Here is a 26,911-nt window from a genome sequence, read left to right on the forward strand (position 1 = left end):
CCTTCTTTGGGGATGACCCAGTGGCATTCTCCCCAACACAGCTTTTTAGGCAGATTTGCTCACCTTTGTGGAGTAGACATGGCAGGAATTTGTATAGATGTTGTCTTAGTTATGGTTACTATTGCTATAATACACCATCACAACCAAAGCAAGATGCTGAAGACAGTATTTGGCTTACAATTCCACCTCATAGTCCATTAATAAAGGAAGTTAGAACCTGAAGGAGCTTATGCAGTTGCCATGGAGTGCTGCTTCCTGGCTTGCTCCCCATGGCTTGTTCAACCTGCTATGCTATAGAACATAGAACCACCAGCCCATGGATGGCAACACCAGTACTGGGTTGAGCCCTGCCCCATAAATCACTAATTAAGAAAATGTCTTACAGGCTTGCCTACAGCTGAATCTTCTGGAGGTGTTTTCTCAATTGGGATTCTCTCCTCTCAGATAACGCTAGTTTGTGTCAACTTGACAGAAAACCATCCACATAGATATTTTGAAAGAGAAGCTATTTCTGGCTCTAGAGGTCAGCAGAACTTTGTTCTTAGCAGAAGATAAACGGACATGGTGAATAGCAAGGATTAGCTACAAAGCCAATATTATTGAAAAAAGAGAAAATTGTATATTTCTCTTCTATTTTTCCAAGAAGTCATTTCTAGGCTTGCTTTTAGTGTCTTGGAAAGGCTACAGAATAAATTCTCTATCTTCACTTTCAAGAAAATACCAGAGAAGATCGTATTTCTTATAGTCGAACTTTGTCTTTCAACTTTTGTATGAGTGTGTATGAGTGTGTATGTGTGTGTTCATGTGTGCATGTGTGCACTTTGTTCATGTGGAGGCCAGAGACTGAGAGTGAGTGTCTTCCTAAGTTGCTTTCCATTCTGTCTCTACCTCCTTACTCTGCCACCCAGCTTTTTACATGAATAATGTGGATGCAAATTTAGGTCCCTTCCTTGCCCACTGGGCTATTCCTCAGTCTCCCCACCCCAATATGGACTTCTGGTCAGTGGCCAGAGGTGTTATTATCAGTCAGATGGATGACTAAGCCAACCTGGGCCTCTCTCATTCAGCTAGACTCATGTTCAAGAAAAAAATAGTTTCCTAGTGCTCATAGGAAATAAAATGTTCTGGTATGAGCTTCGAAGCAAGAAGGAGCTTCTTAACATTCATGGTCTTTAATTGATCATAACTCTATTAATAACTAACTCGAGAAGAAGTCAGCAATAGAGGTGGATTCCCGGGGCATGGAGGATGGAATGTACTATTTGATAAAAGTTGGAGTTGAACAAACAGTTTCCAGAGAATCCAAAGTCCAGACTGTTTCATTTCAATATTTATGTCTTGAGTTATGACTACATAAACATCCCATATGTTAAGAGCAAGCTTTAAATTTATTCCTTCACCATCTCATTGCATCAAGTGATGCTCAGTACTCTCTCATTTCATAATCTTATACGAAGGTACTATTTATTTACTCTCAAGATTTATAACTTGTGCTTATCTGTTTATGCTACTTTCTGTCTAGGTTTCTTGTATTATCCTTATTTCTAAATCCTTTTATGGACCTTAGTTGGAGTTTCTCATGTTGGTTACAGATTCACCATCCTGTCAAATATGTGGATCTATGTTTTGCCTGAAGAGCAGGTAAAGTGCAGCATAAATGATCGAGAGGAAGAAATTTTTGCGAGAGCGCTGATAGTATCAACTAAACGGTATATGGCCATCGCCTTAAGGACTGAGAAAGTGTACCATCAGCTTCGCCATTTTACATGGCGTTTATCTCATGTGACATGTGATTATTTCCTAAGGCTCGCACACGGATATGAGCATCCTTGGGTAGACCTCGCACACCTTAGTCAAGTTTGGAAGGACAAGACAGGCAAAGGAGGCAGCCGCAGTTATTACAAGAGCTCTTCAAACAAGAAGAATTTGAGCCTGAGTCAAGTCAAACCTGTTAAAAACATTTATTGTTACTAGCTGAAATGAATGAAGTGTAGACTATCTTTGGCAGGGGTGTGCCCCCCACTGCTTTGGTCATGGCTTTTGTCATCCGGGTGCTGCCCACCTCAGCCTCCTTAGACACCTTGGGCAGCCTGCTCCCTAGCGTCTAGTTTTGCTGGACAGTTTGAAGCCTCTTCATTTTTGTCTTCTGCCTCCGAGCAGTTCTCAGTTTCTTTGTTTTTAAGAAGTTGTCTTCTAGTTGGTACAGAAAGTCTTCAATTCGTCCGACCTAGAAGAAATAAACAGAAAGGGTTTTCGGTGTTGTTGTTGTTGGTTACTTGGGGGTTCTAGTTGGAATGTGGAATGTTCCCAAAGGCTCACGTATTTGAGCATTGGCTCCCCAGCTAGTAGTGCTATTTCACAAGGTTTTGGAACATTTAAGAGGTGGGGCCTCACTAAAGGAAGTGCGTCATTTAGGGTGAGCTCTGAGGTATGACTGACTGTCTGCTCTCTGCTTCCTGACTTAGACACAATGTGACCAGATGCCTTCTGCTCCCGCTTCCCACTTTCCCAGTCTTGGTGGACTCCATCACTTCTGAAACCATGTGCCAAAATAGAACCCTTCTCCCTTAAACTGCTTCTTTTAAGGTATTTGGTTGTGATAATGGTAAAAGTAGCCTTCAGAAAGCCTTGGAAACATGAAAATGAAGAATTTAAAAAATTGAGTCCCAAGCACAGGTCCTATTCCAGTGCAATAGCAGAGACAGTACTGGTAGACATACAGGGATACAGGGACTTCTGTTTTCGGTTCCCTTGCCTTACATTGCAGGCTTGTAGGAGCTGGCTCTTCTACTCCACCCATCCAGCAGGGATGGAGGAGCATATAACATCAATGTTCTTTCTGGTAGCCAGCGAATCAAGGGATTTCAAAAGAATGTGTGGTGTAATCATGGCAGTTTTCTCTAGCGCTCGAAAAAACCAAGAGAGGAAGTGAATCTGCTCCCTCAACGTGGGTGAGTCCAGCATCTCTGTACTCAGACCCTGGCCAACATTGGAGAAAACTGGATATCCCATGTTGTCTTGGCAGGAGCCATTGCTCCACTAAATCAAAGAAGAAATTTGAAAGTACATTTTCTTTAGAATGAAAAAAAAAGAGCCACACCCTAGTAACAAGGTGGAACAATGACACAAGGCCACACCGAGCAATAATTCTTGGGAAAAAGAAAAGCTATTAGTTTTTTTCAAAGAAAATCTGCAATAATCCAGGGGTAAATGGCTAGATATATTTTATAATGTTTATCTGAAGAAATATAGGATAAAAATGTCCACATCTGCTGAATTGAGCTCTCATGAAAGTCAGCAGACACACTTCACACTTAGCCTGGCCTTCCAAACCTGCACACGGTATGAGTCCAGCATCACCCACTGCAGAGCCCCTGGTCATGGAGTCAGCTCAGAGCTGGGCCACTTGCTATTCAAGGTGCCATCTACTTAGGATAAAAGCACTTAGAACTTCAATTTTCTAATTTTGAGTCCTGCTCTTAAACCATCTGATTTATCATTCAGGGCTATATCCAAAAGATAATTCGGATTGTCAAAGTGAGAGCAATAAATGGCTTTACTTGTCGGCATGTTATGCTAAGGACACATCACTCCAGGTGACAGAAACTTTGACTGGGTCTGTAGGAAAACAGATAACTTATTTATGCAAAGCAACTCTTTCCGAGAACCTTTCCGAAGTTACATCAGGTAAATGTCTCCAAAAGCACGTTGTCTTTTATGATGTCTTGTCCCTACAGGAATCATCAAAATAGCCTGAAGTCAAGCCAGTTTTATTTACTTCATGTATTTTACACTGTCCAATTTTCAGGCAACTGGCAAGTAAAACCGAAAAGAAAAGCAGCAGCAACAATAAAGTCTTTAGGTACAATCAAAGCAAACACAATGGCGGACACCGCCATCTCTTTGGTGGCCGAGCTGGTGACCCCTTCCTGCCATTTGCACTGACAATGTTTCATTGTCAACTTCTCTACAATTACAGTGTTCCCAGTTGGCTCAAATCCAATTTGAAATGACAATTATACTTCAACAAAAACAAGTCTTCTCCAACAAGAAAAAAAATCATTCAGAAGTAGCGCTGCTTTCATTTTTGTTTCTGACAATTGTTTTAACAAGAGCAGTGTTGACCAAATGGGCTCCCTTTCAGAAAAAAACAAACAAACAACCAAAACAAAGATATCCAAGTATGGTTGTACAAGCCAGTAATTCCAGCACTTGGCAGTCTAAGCCAGAAGATTTGAAATTGAAAGCTAGCCTGGGCTACAAAAAGAGGTCCTGTCTTAGGGAGAAAAAACTCAAAAGAAAATAAAGAAAAATGCAAGCCAAGTCAGTGTGGTAGAGAACAGGAGACTGGAGCCAAGCGGTCTAGCCTGAGCACCACTGATGTGACCGTGCTCATATCCCACCCAGCCTGTCACATGTCGCTGTCAATCTCCCAATGCTAACACTGCAATGATCCCTTTAAAATAAATCTGGCCTTGTCTGTCTTGCTTAGAATACTTTAAATGGATTTCACATGGCCCACAACGATGCCAGTGGACCTGTGAACAGTATCACACCACTGCATCCGCTTTAGCCCTGTGACATCTCTCGGTCACTTCAGCACACCAGGTGCCTCTGCACCCTTGGCCCTCCTGGGGCTTGGCCTTCTGCGAGACCCCATTTTCTTTGCACTCTGGGTCAATGTCAATACCTGTGTAGAGTCTTCTTTTATGAATGAGCTCAAGTTGACCCTTGGGAATGTATCCTACAGCTGTTCATGAATCTCTGTAGTGATGTGACGAGCAGGCCTGCTTTTCGTCCCGCCTGGCTCCCGCATGGCTAGCTTTACACCCAAAATAAGAACACACAAATTGTATTCATTTAAACACTGCTTGTCCCCTTAGCTCTAGCCTCTTAGTGGCTAACTCTCACATCTTGATTAACCCATTTTTATTAATGTGTGTAGCACCATGAGGTGGTGGCTTTCCGGGAAAGAATCTAGCCTATGTCCATCTTGGGTTGGAGAATCATGGCGACTGACTGAGGCATCTGCTTCATTCCTTCTTCCCAGCATTCTGTTCTGTCTTCTCCACCCACCTATGTTCTGATATATCAGGCCAAGCAGTTTCTTTATTAAACCAATGAAACAACAGATAGATATAAGACACTCCTACATCACATCTCTGCATATTGCATGTCATTTTTATGAAAGGTTTTAGGTTAATTTTATGAGTATGAATGTTTTGCCTGCCTGTGTGTATGTGTACCATGTGTGTGTCTGGTTTCTCAGAGGCCAGGAGAGGGTGTCCGATCTCCTGGAGTTGGCAGTACAGAAGCCTGTGAGACACAATGTGGGTGATGGAACTCAAACCCTCGTCCTCTGCAAGAGTAGCAAGTACTCCTAACTCTTAAGCTCTTAACTCATCTCTCTGGCCCCAATGTTCCAAGTTTTTATTCAATAATTTATAATGATTTATATAATATCCTTTTTTGTGAAACTAATCCCATACTGTCCTTATTCTCAGAACCTAGGATGTGACCCCAATAACCCTTCACTTTCTGGAAAGGGAGTTGAGCAGATTCAGAAACCAGTGATTTTTTTCCTTCACTGCAATTGATACAGATATGCAGCGTAACAGGCGGCTTTCTTTTCCCTTGTAGGATAAACAGATACCATGTCCACAGCCCATCACTCCCTTACCCTTGTCTGGTTTCCAGACTGTCAAGGCAAGGCAATAAGCATGCAGTACACTTAGTATGTTTGTAAGAGCCCTAGTGATGACTCAGCGGGAGTATGATATTCTTGGCTTGGCTTATATCTTTGCTTTGTGTGCTTTCTGGGTCTCACGTCTTACTGATGTTTTGTATAATAAGAAGGGTAACCTAGATAATTCCAAGGGCACACCCAGTCATAAAATTCCCGACTTGGACTCCCATGAGATCTGGTAGTCTGGTTCTAAGGATACACACACACACTTTCAATGGTGGGGCTGTTCCCTTGGATTACACTCTTAGGTCAACGACATATGGTATTCAGTAAAGCAAGTCAATTTGTGTGCCTCTGCTTACTGAAGCACAGGAGAGCTGAGGAAGGGTTTAGTAAAACTGGGTCTTTAGTTTCCTCTTTTAAGTCAGAAAAAGAAAAATGTTGGTTGAAGGGAAAATAGATTCATACAACTAAGAACAGATTGCAAATGATAGAAGGTTCTATAAAGCCCTTAGGGAAATGAAGCATGAAGAAACACACGAGGAAGTGACAAAGAGAGAAAATGAGCTTGTTTGGGGTGCAGAGGTTTTTAGTCTCTCTTTCTGGCACATCGTCTATATGCCGCAGTATCAGGCTGCTTGGCCACTCTGAGTCCAATTTTTCCATTTGCAAAATGGGCAGGTAACATTTTCTTATGTCTGCATGTGCCAGTGCTGACTTGGGGCCGCAGTGGTGTGGGTGAGGGGCTGATGACTCTTGCAGCGAAATCTGGATGTTTGATTACTGCAGGGAACTGAAGTTCCCAGATGGAGGGCAGGCTCTGTTCTACTCTGCGGGTGTTGGTTATCAGTTATATTCAAGAGTCAATAAATTGTCCATTGTCATTAGGTAGAGTTTTTTTTTTTTTTTTTGAGATAGGTTTTCTTGTGGCTCAGGAAGGCCTCAAACTTACCATGTATTCATTACATCTGACACCTCATTTACATGGTGCCATGGGTCTAACTTAGGGCTTCCTGACTAGGAAGCAAGCACTCTACCAATGGGTCTACATCTCTCTTTCTCTCTTGAACTTGTAAAAATCTTAACTTCTAGTATTTCAAATATGTAGTTTTAATTTTTATTTATTCATTGACAGTTTAATAGATGTGTACAATTAATTTTGATCCTATATACCCTAAACTGTCCCCTCTTACTCTCTCAGATGCTCCTTCTGACACATATCCTCACCACCTTCATGTCCTCTCTCTTTCTGTGATAGTTTGGAAAAGGATGGCCACCACAGGCTTATATATTTAAATGCTTAATCATCAGAGAGCAGCACTATTTGAGGATTAGGAGGTGTGACCTTGTTGAATAGGTGTGGCCCTGTTGGAGGAAGTGTGTTACTAGGGGTGGGCTTTGAGGATTCAAAACCCAAGCTAGGCTCAGTGTTTTTCTCTCTCTTTCTCTACTAATGGAGCAGGATGTGGCTCTCAGCTACTGCCCCAGTACCTGCCTGCACTCTGCCATTCTCCCTGCTATGATAATGGACTAGACCTTTGAAACTATAAGCAAGAGCCAAATAAATACATTCTTTATAAGAGCTGCCTTGGTTATGGTTTCTCTTCACAGCAATGGAATAGTGACTAAGAAGTTGGTATTAGGGACTGGGGTATTATGGTGACAGGCCTGACCATCCTGTTTTTTGGAGGACTATGGAAGACTTTGGGACTTTGGAATAGAAAGGCAGGTGGGCGCTTTAAGTGGGGATTAATGGACCATCTTAGTAGGCGTATGGAAGGTAATGCTGAAACAATCTGAACTGTGGTAGCCTAGATCAAGATGTTTTAGAAGGGAAGAATATTAGCGTGGCCTAGAGACCATTCTTGTGATATTTTAGCAAAGAGTGTGACTACATTTTATTCTTGTTCTAAAAATCTGCCTTAGCCTAAACTGAAGACTTTTGTATAAATGACATTGGCAAAAGAGAGTTCAAGACAGCCTAGTATTGACTGTGTCTCGTGGTTATTAGTGGTCACTCTAATGAAGAACCATTAATTTATTAATTTATATAATTTACATAATTAATTTAATGAAAAAGAGCAAGTTGATCAATAAAAAAACACAAATTGAGAGGAAAAGGAACACCAGAAAATGTAAATGTTAGAGCCAATTCAGCGCTCAAGGAGATAAAGGTTTAAAGAAAAGCCTGCTGCTAAACAGAATAAAGGGAGTGGTGAGCTCAGAGCAAGACCCCACCCAGCTAAACCTCCAGCTTGTGGAAAGGAATTAAAGGGAAGCTTAAGCAATGACGAAAACCTTCAAAACCAGTAAGCTGATGCAAATTTATTTGAAGGAGGGGCCAGGTTCCAGTCACAGCAAGCACCAGAACTTGGCACCTTCAGCTTTGTGGAGAAGGGGGTTGCAGAAGCTCCCTCTGTGACTAAAGAAAGCCACTGATGTCAGGTGTGTATCAGAGGTGTCCCTGCTTGGAGGCCTAGAGAGGCCACTGTGTGAAGCTGTGGTGGTGAAGCCTGGGTTTAACTGGAGACTTAGCGATGTTAGAGATAGCAGAGTTGGGATAAGGTGCCAAGGAAAGCTGCAGGCAGGGTGTGGAAACAGAGAGGGGTTGTGTGCTGCAGTCACCAAAGCTGAAAAGAGTTGGAGATCTGAAGAGTGCTTTGACGTCAGACATGGGGGTGTAGACTTAAGTTTCCCTCCTGGTTTTCAGACTTTTTTTTTTGTCTACTCTTTTCTCATTATTCTCTTTCCCCTCTCTTTTGGAATGGTAATGTATATTCTGGAACATTATATGAAATATGTGGTCTGTTTTTTGATTTTGATTTTATAGGAGGTTACGGTTAAGAGATTGCCTTGAGTCTCAGAAAACCTTTGAACTTTGGATTTTTAAATGTGTTGAGATTGTGATTTAGACTATGGAGACTTTTGAAGTTGGATTAAATACATTTTGCATTATAATATGGCTATGAACCCATGGGGGTCAGGAGTGGAATGCAGGTTGAATAAGAATAGCCCCATAGGCTTATATATTTAAAAGCTTAGTCATCAGGGAATGGTACTACTTGAGAAAGATTTGGGGTAGATGTGGTCTTGTTGGAGGAAGTGTGTCATTGGAGGTGGGTTTTGAAGTTTCTAAAGCCCATGCCAGGCCCAGGGTCTCTATTCCTGTTGCCTGTAGATACAGATACAGAAATTTCAGCTCCCTGTCCAGCACAGGGCTCCCCGTGTGCTGCCATGCTCCCCACCATGAGGACAATGGACTTGAGTCCTCTGAAACCGTAAGCAAGCCCCAGTGAATGCTTTCTGTTATAAGAGTTGCCTTGGTCATGGTGTCGCTTCACAGCAAAAAAGCCCAAACTAAGACACCCATCAAATCAAATTCATGCAACCTGCTGGAACTCTGGCTGGTCTTGTTGGCTGGACCTTATGTAGACCGTTGCTGCTGTTGAGTTCATGAGTGCAGTAAGTGTGTTGTGTCCAGAAGACAGGATTGCACCACACTCCTCCCATTCTCCCACCCTTCCATTCTTTCTGCCTCCTCTCAGTGAAGCTCCTTGAAACTTGAGATAGTTGATACTGCTCTGTTCCATTTGTGACTAATCACTCACCAGTGACTTGCTCTTTTTTTTTGTTTGAATCAGAGATACTCTCACACTGGGTATCATATCAGACTGGAGTCATTTGAATCCAAAGTGACTATTGTCCTTTTAAAAAGAAGAGCTTTGCAACAGAGGAATCTAAAATGGCTGGAAGACACTTAAGGAAATCCTTAGTTATCAGAGAAATGCAAATGAAAACAACTCTGAGATTTCATCTTACACCTGTAAGAATGGCCAAGATCAAAAACACTGATGACAGCTTATGCTGGAGAGGTTGTGGGGTAAAGGAAACACTTCTGCATTGCTGGTGGGAATGCAAGCTGTTACAGCCCCTTTGGATGTCAGTGTGGCAATTTCTCAGAAAATTAGGAAACAACCTTCCTCAAGACCTAGCAATACCACTTTTGGGTATATACCCAAAGATGCTCAATCGTGCCACAAGAACATGTGCTCAACTATGCTCATAGCAGCTTTGTTTGTAACAACCAGAACCCAGATACAACCTAAATGCCCCTCAACTGAAGAATAGGTAAGGAAAACGTGGTACATTTACACAATGGAGTACTACACAGCAGAAAAACATAATGATATCTTCAAATTTGCAGGCAAATGGATGGAGCTAGAAAATATCATTTTGAGTGAGGTAGCCTAGACCCAGAAAGACAATTATCATATGTACTCACTCATAAGTGGTTTTTAAACATAAAGCAAAGAAAACCAGTCCACAAATCACAATCCCAGAGAACCTAGACAACAATGAGGACCCTAAAAGTGACATACATAAATATAATCTGCATGGGAAGTAGAAAAGGACAAGATCTCCTGAGTAAATTGGGAGCATGGAGACCTTGGGAGAAGGTTGAAGGGGAGGGGAGAGGCAGGGAGGCGAACAGAAAAAAATGTAGAGCTCAATAAAAATCAATAAAAAATATTAAAAAACCCAAAATGTATGATAACAGATAATAAAGAAAGCAGAGTACACACACACACACACACACACACACACACACACACAAGAAGAGCTTTGGAGAGAGCACTCAGAGAAAGGCGACAATGATGGTACGGATTGGGGTGTTGTTCCTGCAAGCCAAGACCCCTAATGACAACCAGAAATCCCAGAAACTAGGAGACAAATGCAACCAAACAGACCTTCTTCTTGACACTCAGTAGGAACTAGCTTTGTGCGTGCTTTCATTTCAGACTCTTAGACTCCAGAACGGTGCATTTACTCCTTTCATTTAAGCCACTCAGTTTGCGGCATTTGGCTACAGCAGGCCTAGCAAGCGAATTTAGCCAATTAACTAACCCACAAAGAGAGCTCATATTAGCTACAGCATTCTCCTCCAGCATGGCTTTGGTTCTCTTAGTTAACTTTTCATAGTCTGAAAAGTCCTCCCTTGGTTGGATCCCCCTGCGCAGGCTTAGTCAACAGCTTGGAAACTAGAGTGGTCTGCCAATAGTGGCAGTGTGAGCTCTATCTCAGGGGCTAGAGAGATGGCTCAGCAGTTAAGAGTGCTTGGTGTTTTCCCAGAGGACTTGAGTTCTTTGGCAGTACCAGGTCAGGCATCTCAAAAGGGCCTCTAACTCCAGCTCTAGAGGCTCTGATGCACCCTTCTGATTGTTGCTAGCACATTGCAGTCACGTGCACATAACCGTACATCCACAGACAGACACAACTAAAAAATGAAATAGATCTTTTTGAGAAAAAGAAGTCTATCTCAAACATGAATGAATGAGTAGTTAAATTATCCAAATAAAGAAAATACTGAATTTGGGCTTTATGTTAGGTTTCAGGTTGTCTGGGTCTAAGGAGTAGGTATGTCTAAATGGGTTTGTTTGTAGATGGTTACAACCCAGGAATTGGAGGAGAAAAGGAATCCAAAAAAATCCCCAAAAAAAAAAAAAAAAAAAAAAGAAAGGAAGGAAGGAAGAAAGGAAAAAGGAACTATAAAAGATTTTGCCTTTATAAGAAAAAGAATAAGCAACCAGAGTCAAACTCTCCAGGAATAAATACCAGGCTCATGTGACTGTGGCGTTGGTTAGAGAATGAGAATGTGTTCTCAGCGATTAGCAGTTTAGGTCAAAAATCCTCCCAGCAAAACAGATACTTTACTCCACCACAGTGGGTTTGATTACATGACTTTCTTTGCTCTGTTCCAGCTTAATTTCCAGACCAAATGCTTTTAAATATTTATCGCCCTTAATGGTTTGAATTTTAATTCTTATTAGAATTACAATTATTTCCAAACATGCTTGAAATTGATTTCCGAAGTAAGTGCGGCTCTGAACCAGCACTGCTTCTGCAGTTGCTTTTGGCTACTGTTCAGTCAGGCCCTGGTGTTTCTCTTCCCTGACTTAGTGGATTTATTGTCTTCTACAACATGGAAATCTCAGGTGCCGAGGCCAGAAATGCTAACAAGCATACAAAAGACTCCATGACAAAATACATACCTACTCCTGATAAAAATGTCCTCCATGACAACACCTTTGATCTCATTATAGAGCTAAAAAAATCCTATTATTAAACTTTGGTAGCACTTTGTCCAGGGACACATATGTTGTGATCTGAACATGGCATCTCCTGAAAATTCTCTGTTGAAATCTTCGCTGATGTCATAGTAGAGAAGGAGGTGGTGGCCACAGGTTGGAGAGCTGGCTTGGTGGTTAGGAGAGCTTACTGCTCTTGCAGAAGACCCGAGTTCGGTTCCTAGCACTTGTACCAGGTGTCACTCCAGCTCCAAAGGGCCCAGCACTCTCTCTTGGCATCTGTGAGTATCTCATGCTCATGCGCATTCCTCCCCGTGAACATAACTGAACATAAAGCCAAAAAGAATAGAGAAGATGGGGCTTTGGGGAAACGATCAGATCATAGAAGTAGGGCCCTCGTGAATCACTGCTCTTAAAAAGCAAAGCCCAAAGGAGCTTGCTTGTCACTTCTTTCACACGAAGACACACACACACACACATACACATAGACACACACACATATATACACAGACTAATAGCCACACAGATACACATGCACAGAGACACACAGACACATGCATACACAGACACACACCCACAGACACACAAAGACACACACACACACAAATAAACACACACATGGCTCAATTATTAGAAGAGAAATATGACCCTTGCTGGTACTTTGATTTTATACTTTTCAGCCCCAAGGAATGTAACAAACAGATTTTTGTCATATGCCAATAAGATTATGGTATTTTCTTATCACGAGTAAACAGATTAAAGTTCATTGTGATTTTTTTTTAGTAATTTTTTAGAGCTTAAGTGCAAAAGTTTATGTGAAGATTGAATGTGTTTTATCATCGCTATTGTTGTTTTTAAAGAGTCTTACTATGCAGCCGTGGCTGACTTCAAACTTGCTCTGTAAGCTGGGCCAGTCTCGATCTTGCAACATCTTTTCTCCCTAGCCTTCTGAGTGCTGGGCCCACAGGCATGCACCAAAAAGTTGAGCATGTTATCAAAGTTTTCATTTTAAGGTAATTGCAGATTTGCATTCTCTAGTCTAGTAAGAGCCACTTCAGAAAGAAGCTGCGTCCTTCTGTTCCCAAGTCTCACGAGGGTGATTAACATCTCCAACTATAGAAGAACACAATAGTCAGTGTATTGACGTTGATACCTACAAGCGGCACATGGATTTTACAAGGTCTGAAACAGCCGCCCATTTTTCTCTCTCTGTTCCTTTCTTTAAGCTGTCAACTACTAATCAGTGTGTCACTGAAAGAAGATTGTCTAAACAGGCTCACTATCTAATTCTATTCTCTTTTGGAGGTCTGTTCTGACAAACACATCTGTTTCTTGTTACGGATGGGCATAGTCACATGGCCTAGATAAATAGTTGGGTGAGCTATTTACACTATGAAGGATGCCAGGATCATTTAGATCATTTGAATGTTGCGGCTACTGTGAATTAAGTTGGCATGAAGATTTTGCACCTGTTTTTGTGTTAACTGTAAATCTTCATTTCTCTGGGATAAATGCCCAGGAGAATAATTACCAGGTCGTGTGGTAGCTGCATATTTATTTCATCATATTAAAGTATATTAATTACATAAAATAATGGAGTTTTCACTATATTTTATACACACATAAAATGTACTTTGATTATATTTACCTCCCTTTTCCCCTTCATCCTCTCTCCCTTCCGCACATTATTTTAATGAAATGGCTATATTCTATTCTAATTGGCTGCACCTTTTTTCCTTCCCATTGAGAAGGCTTGTGACCCAGTTCCTCACATCCTCACCAGGATTAAATCTTGCAGGATTTTTATGTTAGCCGTTTTGACAAGTATGGAGGGACGTCTGGAGGCTTTGCTCTTCAGGCTACCACATGCTTTTGTCCTCCATTTTCCTTACAGGTGAATTTTGAGAACTTTTTTTTTGAGACAGGGTTTCTCTGTAGCTTTGGAGCCTGTCCTGGAACTGCTCTTGTAGACCAAGCTGGCCTCGAACTCACAGAGATCTGCCTGCCTCTGCTTCCCAAGTGCTGGGATTAAATTTTGAGAACTTTTATACATTTAATTAGTTAATTTATTTTTGACTCAATGTCTCACTATAACCCAAGCTGGCCTTGAACTCACAATCCTCCTACCTCAGCCTTCTGAGGGTTTTGATTACAGGTATGTGTCACTACGTTTAGTTTATATATGTTTGTATATGTGTGAGCATGTGTGTGTATGTGATTATATGTAAGTATGTTTAGATATGTGGTTTTAAAATATTTTTCTCATTTTGAACTTGTATTTTCATTTATTTAATAAACCTTCCATAGGGAAAACAAAAAGGTTTTAATTTTGATGAAGTCTAATTTGTTGATTAGATTGTGATCATAGCTTTGTGTCAAGTTAAGGAGATTTTTGCTTATAGTAGTGCTGCTCTTATGGTTCTTCCCCATGGATGTGCTCAAACTCCCACTGCATTTGCTGAAAACATTATATTCTGTTTATTGAATTAACTTTGCACTTACATTAAGGAAGCTGAAATATTTTTAAATTGCAAAGGATGATTTTCCTTTATTCCTTTAGAAAAGATTTGCTTCGTTATTTGTGAATCTGTATGTGTGTGTCTGTGTGAGTGTGTATGCATGCACTTGTGTGCACGTGGCCCTGGAGGCCAGAGGGTATCAGATCTCCTGGAACTGGAGTCACTGGCTGTTCTAGTTTGAAAGAAAGGAGGCGTGGCCTTGTTGGAGGAAGTGTATCACTATGGAGGTGGGCTTTGAGGTCTCTTTGTTCAGGATAGGGCCCAGTGAGTCAGCTGACTTCCAGCTGCATGCAAGGTGTAGCACTTTTGGCTCCAGCGTGAACATGATGGGCTCCGAAACTGTGAGTCAGCCACCCCAGTTAAATGGCCATGGCGTCCCTTCACAGCAATAAAAGCCCTGCCTAAGACAGAGGTGGTCTTGAGCCACTTGCTGTGCATGCTGGGAACTTGATTCCCCTTCAAGAGCAGCCATAACTGCTTCAAGCAGTGTTTATAACTGCGGAGCCATGTCTCCAATTTTCCTCCTTTGGTCTCTAGCAAAATCTGTTTCCATTGTCTCTGTTTAGAAAATTCTTGTATGTATCAAACCTGTTGCTGAGATTTTAATAGAGATTATATTCAGCATGCGTATCCGTGTCCAAAGGTTGATGTGAACCCGGTCCGCTTCTGCCATTCGCTGACACAGCGTCTCTCTCCACTCATCTGGATCTTTGGTTTCTTTCATTGTTATTTTGTAGTTTTTAAAGTAACACGCTAATTCTACAAAATGATGCATTTCATTATGTAATTTTCGTTCTTCTTTGTAAGCTTGGTGAATATGTCCTGTAAATGTTTTCTTAGATTCACTGGGAACGTCTACTCTGAGCAATTGTTAATGCTCTGTTTCTCCTGATTACTGCCGGTACAAATGCAAATGAGCTTTGTTCGTGGATCTTCGCTTACAACATTGCTGAACTTACATTATTTTAAACAACGTATGTGCGTGGCATGCTATGGGATTTTCTACGCAGACAATCGTGTCCTTTATAAATAGGGACAGTTTCCTTCCTGTTCACTACTATACATCCTGCACACTCTTTGTCATCTTACTGCAGTGGCTGGAATTTCCAGCTCTGTGTTGGGTAAGGGCGATAAGTAATGACATCTTTGCCTTTGCTCCTGATCTAAAGGGAAAGAATTCATTTTGAAGTGTATTGTTGTCAGTAAAATCTTTGCGTATGTTCTTTTTTCTATTTATTTATTTATTTATTTATTTATTTATTTATTTATTTATTTATTATGTATGCAATATTCTGTCTGTGTTTATGCCTGCAGGCCAGAAGAGGGCACCAGACCACATTACAGATGGTTGTGAGCCACCATGTGGTTGCTGGGAGTTGAACTCAGGACCTTTGGAAGAGCAGGCAATGCTCTTAACCTCTAAGCCATCTCTCCAGCCCCGCGTATGTTCTTTAACAATTCAATGAAATGACTTCTATTTCTAATTTTCCAAATATTATTTCAAGGACGGTGTCTCATTTGACCTTTTTTTTTTTGCATCAGTTGATATGATCATGTGATTTTCTTTGTGTGTGTGTGTGTGTGTGTTTGTAGCATGCATGTGTGTAATGGGCAAGCATATATGTACATGTATGTACACTTATGTGGAAGCACAGGTTTATGTAGGGAATGGTCTTCAGTTGACTTTCCATGTTACAGAAACCCGGAGCTCCAGGCAATGGCTAGTCTCCATCTCCTCAAGGTAGCTAGATTACAGGTAGGCTAGTGTGCCCCCCACCCCCGAATTTACAAGGGTCCCTGGGATCCAAAGTTCAGTTCTCATGCTTGGGGGACTAACAGATAATCAACAAGCTATGTACCCCATAAAAATGTGATTTTCTTTTTGTAGCCTGTTAATATGACAGAGCAGAGTGATTTTTAAAATATTCAGTTACCTTTGTATCTGTGAAGCAAAAACACCATTTAATTAATATAGTACTTTTACATTTTTCCAAATTTTATTTGCTAATAAGTTAAAGGTTTCTTCATCTGGATTTACAAGGGGTGTCGGTTTTCAGGTTAGAAAATACCTGAAGAGTGCGTGTCTAGTTTAGTGATAGAATAAGGCCAGGTTTGCCACAAAAATTGGCAAATGGCTATTTCTCTTATCTCTGAAGAAAAAAAAACCCACACTATTGAATTGGTGTTAATTCCTCTAAATATAGCTATAGTAACTGTTCATTAAAACCAGATTTGCCTAAGGCTTTTGTTTCAGGGAATTTGTCATTAAAGGTCATTTGGACTATATTGGGCAAGGTATGGGTTCTCGGTTTTGTTGGAATTGGTACATTTTATCTGCATATCTATTTACTTGGAGTAATTTCCTATTATTTTTCTAATGTTTGCTGCATTTATAGTGATCTCATTTTATTTGTGTTGGTGACTTGTGTCTTGTTTTCCTTTGCTAGTTTTGCAAAAATGATTAAAATCTTTTATGAACAAAATGTACATTTATTGAGTGCAAACACCATGTCCATTCAATCACTTCTCCCTCCGGTAGAGACTGGAACTTTATGTCTTAAGTGGGTGAACGACTTCCCCAAGGTTAAGCAATAGAGTCCAGACAGGGAGGACTTGGGCTTAGGCTTCCTTCTTCCTGCCTCAGATACCACCGATCCTTCAATATGAGTTCTCTAAAAGGGACAATTGGTTATTTGGTTGTTCAACCCTATGCTTGCTGATGTGTCAATTGGTTAGTTGGTTGTTTAACCCTTTGTTCTCTGATGTGACATTCTCTCCTCTTCTTTATTTCGATCATGGAAGAGTTTTTGTTGCTTGGCAGGCATTAGCCAGTTCCATGAAGTGTAATTTCTTACAATGAGGTGATGCACATTGAACAAGTAGAGATTTACAATGTGCCTCAAGGAAACAAGAATCTGGGCTAGCAGAAGCTGCTCTGAGGGATGACCCATGTGAACTGCCAATTCCGTCTCCTCTACAGGTTTACTGAGGGCACTGGCCAGAATTCAGCTCAGGTGGCAAAGGCATTGACAGCCTATCAGAAGAAGTGATTTAAGCTTTATTGGCCTGTCAGAGGCCAGCTTTTGGTTGCATTGATTTCCCAGTTTTCTCTTTTCAATTTCATTGATTTTTCATCTTATCTTTATTATTTTATTTGTTTTGCTTGCTTTGCGTTTCTCTTGTCTTGTTTTCTAGGGTTTTCAAATGGACCTTCGATGAATTTGCAATTTTCCATCTTCAGATGCGTGCATTTGGCATTTCACATTTTTCTCTCGGTGCTGTTTTAGCTGTCTCCCATGAATTTTGATCTCTTGTGTTTTCATTCATATTCAGTCAAATGTACCATCTCTATTTTCTTCAGACCTTACTTTCTCATGCACAGACTATTGGAGCATTTGGGGATTTTCCCATTATCTTTCTGTGGTGATTTCCAGCTTGAATCCACTACAGAGAGAAACACATTCTTTATGATTTTCGGATCTTAAGATTTTGTGATTGTCTATTTTGGTACATGTTCCATGGACTGTTGAAAAGGACGGGCACTCTTGTCTTAGTGGGAGGCTAGGTCTATAAGTACTAACTGTTAGATCCTGTTGTTTTATGGTGTTGTTAAACCATTTCATATCCTAGCTGATTTTACATTTGTTTAGTTAAGAAAACACACATTTCCCAAGTATGACTGTGGCCATGCCTATCTTCCTTGTCTTCCTATCAGCTTTGCTCCTTATGTCTTTGTGGCCTGCGTATTAGCACAAGTGTGCTTGTGACTCCCTTCCTAATGAAGCAAGTATTTTATCATTATAAGATGGCTTTTTCCATCTCTAGTAATTTTCTCTGAGAATAGCAACCACTTATTTATTATTATTATTATTATTAGTTATTGTTGTTGTTTTGATATGGCTGTCCCCAGACTTGCTATATAGCCCAGGCTCGTATTAAACTCATGATTCTGCTGTTTCAGTCTCTGGAGCGCTAGGATTACAGATGTGCATACTATTCCCAGCCCCTCTTCCACCTTCTTTCCTCTTCCTAATGTTTGTATAATGTTTCTGCCTCCATCTTTTGATTAATTGTGTGTGAGTTCGTTGACAGCAGTATTAGTCAGTTTCTATGAGAGCTGTTCACTTGTTTGGGGCCTGTGGTGAGGCAGCATTTTATTGACAAGGTGCAGAACTGGAGGAGGAAGGGGCTAAGAGCCCGATGTCTCAATCAAGATCATATTATGAATGACCAGACTACCTAGTACTCCATACTTCCTAAAGGTACCACTGTAGGTAGGTTGTGTGTGTGTGTGTGTGTGTGTGTGTGTGTGTGTGTGTGTGTGAGATACACTTTTAATCCCAGCACAGGCAGGTAAATCTTTGTGAGTTCCAGGTCAGCCAGGGCTACATAGTGAGACCCGGCTTCAAAAACACGCACCCCCAAGAAAGATCCCATTATTTATCAAGAGTAACCAGGCTAGGGATCATATGGGCTGATGGGAAACTTTCTAGAGCCAAACTAGTACATTATATATTGGGCCATATTTTATTGCCAATTTCAACAATCTCTGCCTTTTAATTGGTGCTTTTAGGCCATTTAAATCATTGAAATTAATATATCAATTGATATATATATATATATATGTGTGTGTGTGTGTGTGTGTGTGTACGTATGTACGTATGTTAGAGGCAGACATACTGTATTAGTCGGGGTTCTGCAGAGGAACAGCAGTGATAGGATAAATATATTGTAAAAAGCATTTGTTAGCATCGGCTTACACAGTATCAGCTGACCAGTCTAGCAGTTGCTGTTCCTCACTGCGGAGGCTGAGGCAGTGAAGGCCCAAGGCCCCCAAGAGCCCTGATCTGAAGCTGACACAGGCAACCAGAAGAAACTGGGTTCTGACTTTGATAGCAGCAGAGGAAGACAGCAGTAGCAGGTGGTGGTGGCTGCAGTGTCGGCCATGGAGCAGATCCACTCTACAGGGTAGATAAACTTTCCAGCGGGACACAGAAAAGGCGAAAAGTCAAAGCTTTCCTTCGTATGTCCCTACCGCCACTGGAAGGTGGTGCCCGCATTTGGGGCAGGCACCCGCTGCAGACAGTACCCCAAGCAAGCAAGTCCCTCCCAGGAGTGGAGAGAACGGCGGCCCTGGCCGTGCACCGTACGGAGGCAGGCACTGCTCGCTGACCACTGACTTGATGGCACACCCACAATACCATCGCACGTGCCATTTTATTTTTCCTTTGGTTTTGTTTCTCTATTCTCTCCCTGGAAACATTTAAATCCCACTTGTTAGATCACTGGGAGTGTTTTTGGTTTTGTTTTTTCTTAGTTGCATTTGCTTTGATATATCCTTATCTCCCCCAACTTACAATACATTCATCTTAAGTATTTCCTTCAGTACAACTAGAACCATATTATACACTGTTATTATATTTGCTCCCACCATTAAATACAAAGAAAGGAAAGGAAGTTTATTGTTTTGTGATCGTAGTTTTCCTTGCTGTGCTTTTCTTTTTTTTCCCTTCAATTTAATTACTTCTTTTTCACATTAGAGAATTCTTTTAGGTAGGTCTTTGATCGACAGCTTCTATGGGTGCTTCATCTGAGTGTTTCCCTTCTCATTCCTGAGTGGTATTCCACTGGGTATTGCTCTGTGGCTAGGAAATACTTTCCTTCCAACAGCTAAGAAGTAGTGTACCAGTTTTGTCTCGCCTCTCACTTTTCTTCTGGAAAAGCTGCTGGCGGTTGAATTGGTTGTTTTATTTGGTTTTATTTTGTTCCCCTTACTCCCTGTTATAATGCACCAACCCTCCAAATCAGTGGTTCTCAACCTGTGGGTCAAAGCCTCTGAGGAATCACTTATCAGATGTCGTGCATATCAGATATTTTACATCCACAACAGTAGCAAAATTACAGTTAGGAAGTAGCAATGAGAGTAATTTACAGCTGGGTGCTGTGGGAACTCCTCTAGCCAATAGCCTTTAAGATACCTGCCCACTTGGGTGTGGTCTCATATACTATAAATGCAGCTGTAAAGCTTGTGTGTTCTCTCTCCTGGCTGCTGGATTTGGTTCCTGTTTCCCATTTGTGCAGGGGGCTGTGATCTGTGAGTCCACCGTTAAATAAATAACCCTTTATTATGCTCAGTTCTGAGCTAGTGTGGGATTACTTTACAGTGTCCATCTTCAGTGGGGGTCGGCACAGCACGAGGAACTGTATTAAAGAGCTGCAGTGTTAGGAAGGTTGAGAACCACTGCCGTAAATCTGTCTTTAGCTTTCGGGAGTTTGACAGGACATATCACGGTGCAAATGTCTTTGGATTGATTTTTATTCTTTAAGTAAAACGGAACAAGCAGATTGGTATAGTTTCTCAGTTTTTCTGATGAAAAGAGAAATATTAAAAAGAAATCTTAGGACAAAATATGTAATCACACACCCCATAAACTCAAGTCACCTAAAAGAAAATAGATCAATGTTGTCTTAACCAGGAAAAATATCTTCACCTCTGGATGACACTTCCATATCCTAAGCTGTGTCCTTCTGTTCCTGTGCCACTGGGCTTTTGGGAGAGCAGCTTTTCTTATCTACACACAGCCCCCCCGCCCCGCCTCCTTGGTTCCTCTTTGTCATGGGTGTATTTCTCAACATGTTAGGCAAAACCAGAAACCACATCTTGCAACCATGAGTGCATGTTTCCTTCGGCTGTGCTACTTGGCCAGCTCTATATTTGATTGTGATGTTGTGCATTGCATTGAGTTCATCTCCCCCATCACTGTGAGGCCCTCTGTCCATGCAGGACTTCAGCTGGCACATCAGTAGATATCTCAGTAGGGAGAAACGTCAGCTGTGGTCTCCTCATCTTTGGCTGCCACAATGGTGAAGGAGTGAAGGGAATGGCAGGCCACTAGCTCTAGACTAGAGATGTCGGATCACATGGAGCTAGAGATACACGGGATTGAGTCCTCTGATTTGGGTGCCTGGAAGAGTAGCATGTGTTCTTACTTGCCGAGCCATTTCTCCAGTCCACCCTGTTATGTTCAAGAATTATAAAGAATGGCAAACCTTACTATAAAAAATTCATGCAACAGAATGCAGAATACTCTTTAGCTCAAAATACAATAGACACATCCTCTCCTCTGCTGCTCCCACATCAGTATTACAATGAATTCTGAACAGAGGCACTTTGACAAACTTTTGCATAGAGTTAGTTTCTTCCTTGTACTAGCTGCGAGGGAGTCAGGCAGGGAGAGCTGAGGAAGTGAAGGAGGTAAACAATATGCTGGTTCATGGCCAGACTCAAGGCCTTTGTGTCTAGAGAGGCTGCAACAATATGTACTTATGAAATTTTGTTGCCTTGGAAATCCCGAGCAGTCTTAGAACGCTCATTCAGACTCACCAGAGAGCAGGCTTCAGAGGACAACTCAGCAACAGTCAGTCAGCACAAGAATGTCCAGATTTTTTAAGTCATGCCCTAGAAGTTCTGAAGTTACAGGAAGAGGGAAAACGGTAAACTTTGAAAGCAACCTTAAAGAGAGACAGGAAAACAGGGCAATTGGGGAGGACTTGTGGGTGTTGGGGTTTGGGATAGGCCAGGCAGCCGCTGAAGCACATGCGGGTAATCGTTGAGATGGACAACAAGCTGTGATCTTGAGCTTTTCTCCACAATAGCCTTACCATCCACTCAGCCAAGGCAAGAATCAAAGCTGCAATCATTGGCTGCTTTTGAAGAACTGGTTCAATTCTACTTGGAGTAGGCAATGTTCTTTGGCACCCTTATTTTAGCATAAATGTTTCAGCCTGAGACGAGGAGCAGGACTTTGCCTCAAGTCCTAATCAAATCATGAAGTGCAGATTTGGGATTATTTTCTGGTTAATTTTACAATGCTCTTTTCCTCGTCCTCACAGAAACACTGTGACAGCTGTGTCATGAGGTTGTTGCAATCCTTAGACGTTACAATGCTATCGGATGTGTGGTATAGCACCTTCTCCATCCTTAGATGTTACAACGCTGTCGCATGTGTGGTATATCACGAGATCAATAATCTCCACTGCCAATATTTATCATCATCAGTATTAGCTTTATTTTCTGTAATAAATTTTACAAGCCTCTTCTGACTGATTATAGTAGTTAACTAAGATACACTTCAGTTAGCCTAAGATGGTCAGTTGGATAGGAGTATTTCGCTAGGTTCATTTGAGTGACGGCAGGCTGGCTGTGACGTCACTTGTAATCCTGTTTAGAAATGGCCGCACTCCTGGGCTTGAGCTCCTTAGATGAGGGCCACATGATGATCTGCTGCAAAAATGTCCTGTCAAGTAGTCAAAGGTTTAGAGGGTGCCATCTTCAGCCAATCAAGGGAGCTTCACTGGTTTGGAGGCAAAGCTGAGCTTTGGTAGAAAATGAGGTACAAAACAGTACTGCCAGGAATAGCGTGAGAAAAGGCCATTGTTGGAATCTAGACTGTCTCTTATAGGCTCAGGTGCTGTGTTACACAGAGGTGGTAAAGTCTTCAGGGGTGGGGCAGAGTGTGCAGGAGTTAGGGCATTAGGAGTGTGCCCTTGAAGGGAGATTGGAGCCCTAACCTCTTCCGGTCTTTCCTGGCTTTCTCTTTTCTTTCCAGCTACCACCATGTGAACAGAGAGCCTCTGTGGTGCTGCTACCGTAATCGACAAGCAACAGAGCCGAGCATCCATGGACTAAGACCTCTGACACTGCGAGCCTAAACAAAGCTTCTATGTTTTGTTAGCGTCATGGAAAGCGGACCAAGGCAACAAACTAACTCTACAGACAAGGGGAGAGCCACTGACTTCAGTGACAGCCAGGTTTCACCATCTGCAGCTGGGCTCTGGTCTGTGATGGCAGCAGGTAAGAACCAAGGCTTCCGGCTTTCCTCGGTATAGTCATGGTATCTTTGTCCAAAAGTTTGGCTTCTGATGGTAACCATGAGCTTCTGTAAGGCTTCAGTGCCTGGAAGCCTGTAGACATAGAATTTGTTGATTTCAAATTGTAGCTATTTATCCTGCAGAGTTTTTGGTCTTGTCTCTTCCTGCTGTTCCTTCCCTTCCCAACATAGCTAGTGACAAGTGCATGGAGACTTCCCACACGGCCTGCACGAGGCAGTGGACAGAATTGCTTAGCTGTGTTCAGAGCTCACACCACAATGGAATATGGATATGCTAATGAGGACAGCCATACCCAGCAGTTGCGAGATTCACAGTCAAATTGCAAAAACATCTGCAGAGATGTTTTAAAGGGCAAGACACACAGGGAAAGCCTGATTGCAGGACTCACTGCTCTGTGAATGACCGGCACCACTGCCGAGTCTCGGAAAAGACAAGAACATTCACAAAACTCCTGGCCCACCGTGCATTAGTCAGCCCTGCGGACTGGCTGATGAGAGATGGTGCTGTGTTGGTGATCTCTCCCCGAGGAGCCTCCGCGAGGACTCAGGATTGAATGCTGATGCAGCAAATAAATAAAAGGCTGCAGTTTGCTCGGTTTTTCTCCTCAGCCAATTGCCCCTGCCCCACCTCCCAATCTGTATTCACGCACCTCTGCTCTGCCTGTACCAGGTCTGCAACAGAACTGAGTTGCTGGGTCACCTAGCCCATCACACGCTCATCTTCAAAGGACCAGCGAGTATACCTATGAATGCCATTTCTGGGATGACAATGGGCTGGTGTGAACATGAAGGCTTTGAGATAAAAAGGAATATAAAAATGCAAATGTACCTTCGTATGGATATTTCGAGGACATGCATGCACTCTGTTTGCTGGATTCATTGAAGTTCACTGCATTTTGTAATACTACATGAATTTTAAAGTGTCTTCCCACTTCAAGACTACTTCTTGTGAAAGCTCACAGGTCTCAGGTTATAGCTGAGGAAACTTCTCTCATTGCTTCTGAAATATCAAAGTGTATTTCCCTCATTTAGCCTCAGATGAGTGAGCCAGAGACAGAAGAATAAGACAGTATGTTAGAGCAGGCTGAATTCTGATCTCATTGGGACATTCGGCTTTGTATGCACTGAGAGAACAACTTTTCCTTGTGCACTGTTTACCTCTTGGATTTATAGTGAGAAGAAATCGGATGTGCCAACTTAATATCAAGCTTTTTTTCATATCCCCTTCTATTTCTCTGGTTAGGCTCCTTCATAAAACCTCAGTGGAGGGGCTGGAGAGACGGCTGAGTGGTTAATGTCACATATTGCACATATCAGATGACTCCCAGCTCCAGCTCCAGGGGAACCTGACGACCTTTGCTGGCCTCGGTGGGTACCTCTGCTCATGTGCACAGACCCACACAGAGACACGTATATCTGCATACTTAAAAATAAAATCTTAAAAAAGCATCCAACTTTAGTGGACTTAAGGATTCAGTGGTAAACAGCAAAACTGCCAGACCTAAAAGTGGGGGGAAGGCATATTGGGGTTCTCAGAAGGTGGTGACTTGAGGTTCAGTGTCTCATGACAGAAAACTACACATCAAGGAGGAGGAGCCTATATAAGAGTCAATTAATTAGCTAATTTTCTGATTTATTTAGTGTGTATATGTATTCGTGTGCTTATTGGTTGTGTAAATGCGTGCCGTAGCAAGCACGAGGAGAGTGTTGGTCCTTGAGCTACACTTCGTTTGAGACATTATCTCTGGTTTTTGTCACTGTGCTTGTCAGGCCAAAGGGCTTCCAGGGATTTTCCTGTGACCACCTTCCGTCTCTTCTTAGGACCAAACTATGTGGGCTCTGGGGATTTGAACTCCGATCTCCATGCTTGTTTGGATAGCAATTTACCCACTGAATCATATTTCCAGCCCCAAAGTCAATTAACTGTAATGCTAGACTAAACCAAAAACTTCATAGTAACTTCTTTAGCTTAGATTGAAAGAATCTGAGAACTGAAGACCCTTAGCCAGATTCCTCTTTGTTTAGCGGCTACCCTGACCCCACACCTGGCCTCACACGTGAATGCGGACACAATGTTGAGTTCTTCAGGTGTCACGTGTCCTGGGCTTCCATCACAGAGGTTTCAGAAGCCCAAGTCAGCTTAAGCCATGGCTTGTGTTACTTACTGGCCATGTGAGTTTGGGCAACCTGCTGGATTCCTCTATTTAATGAATTATATTTTTTACTTGGTGAAGATTAATGAGTTGGTATGCATAATGGTCCATAAGAATTCAATAAATTGTCTATTCTTTGATTTTGGTGATTTGGCTTTCAAGAGATCTATTTGTTCAGAGCTGGGGAAAGGTTTAGACTTTTCTAGCCCAGTCTTATTCTGTGGGTTAGGAAACTGAGACCCAGAGAAAGAAAATTGCCTCTTGCCCTAATTTGTGATGTCTGGTTTGTCTCCAAATTGTTTATTAGTTCAGAATGTGTGATAGTCAGTCTTCATTTTCAACTTGACTGCTTAGGAGACACAGCTCTGGGCATATCTGGGAGGGTTCTCCAGGGAGGATTAAATGGGGACAATCACTCTGAGTGTGGGTGGTACTACTCTAGGGAACTGAGTCCTGGACCGAGCAAGCAAAAAGGCAGGTGGGACACCGGTGATCCTCTCTGTCTCTGACTGTGGACACAGTGTGTCCAACCACCCATCCTCCTGCCGCTGTGCCTTCCCCGCCAGGATGATTGGTACTCTCAGACTGTCAGACAAAATAAATCTCACCCCTTAACATGCTCCAGTCCCAGCTTTGAGAGGAGTAACACAGGCAGGAATTGTGTTTCTTTTGTGCACTGGTCTCTCTTTAAGCCATTGCCTTCTAAGGAGAAGATGAAAGCTCACATTGTTCCCACCTAGGCCTGAGGCTTGGGCTTCCCTTTCCTCTCCTGGATCGCTGTAATAACCTTTCCTGGGGGATGGTGGTTTGCATGAGAATGGCCTCCACAGACTACTATATAATTCTACTCATTAGAGTTGTTTGAGAAGGATTAGGAGGTATGGCCTTGTGGGAGGAGTATCTGCCTCTGTCTGCTCCCTACTGGTGGATAAGCGTGTTAGCCCTCAGGCATAGCACCCGCACCAATGCCTGCTGCCATTCTCCCTGCCAGGATGGCCATGGACTCAGCCTTTGAAACTGTTAGCACCCCATAAACTCTTTCTTCTGTAAGCTGCCTTGGCCCTGGTGCTCATCACCACAATCAAAAAGCGACTACGATGCCTTGCTCTCCTTTGCTCCTTTAGCCCACTCTTGTCCTGGCAGCTTTCAAGTGTGTTTACTTTTAATAAAGCGCTCTATCATATTTCATACTGTTTCTCAGTAGTTGATTTGCCATAGCTGATCACTGATAACTGGGAGCGCACACTCCACCTTAGTGTCTCACGCTTGCTGCTTCCCGTACTAAAAATGAATGAGTTCTGTCTGGGATAGGCACAATTTTCTTCCCGTACTAAAAGTGAATGAGTTCTGTCCGGGATAGGCACAATTTTCTTCTGTATTGGGCACCTTCCATTTTCCTATCAAGCCCCGCCATTTTACCTTATAACATATTCTATAATTTTAGGTGATTTATTGCCTACTTAAGTAGGCTGCGGATAGTAAGAGGGCACCGATTTTTCAGGAATGAGTCTCAAAGATCCAGGATGATGTTTGAGAGGATGAAAGCCAAGTGAATATTTTGCTCTTCACTTGAATG

The 26,911-nt window shown here is 42.1% G+C and overlaps 1 protein-coding gene across 1 annotated transcript in view; it reads right to left on the reverse strand.

Annotated features, from left to right (window-relative positions):
* Positions 1 to 2,104: 2,104 nt before the first annotated feature.
* Spata16 (spermatogenesis associated 16) overlaps positions 2,105 to 26,911 on the reverse strand; it is a 269,197-nt gene continuing 244,390 nt past the window's right edge. The window contains exon 10 of the mRNA XM_038348424.1: positions 2,105 to 2,227. Coding sequence (XP_038204352.1) covers positions 2,105 to 2,227 — 123 coding nt within the window. The remainder of the gene's footprint in view (positions 2,228 to 26,911) is intronic.

This window comes from Arvicola amphibius, chromosome 11 (assembly GCF_903992535.2).
Source record: "Arvicola amphibius chromosome 11, mArvAmp1.2, whole genome shotgun sequence".
In the NCBI taxonomy this organism is placed as follows: Eukaryota; Metazoa; Chordata; class Mammalia; order Rodentia; family Cricetidae; genus Arvicola; species Arvicola amphibius.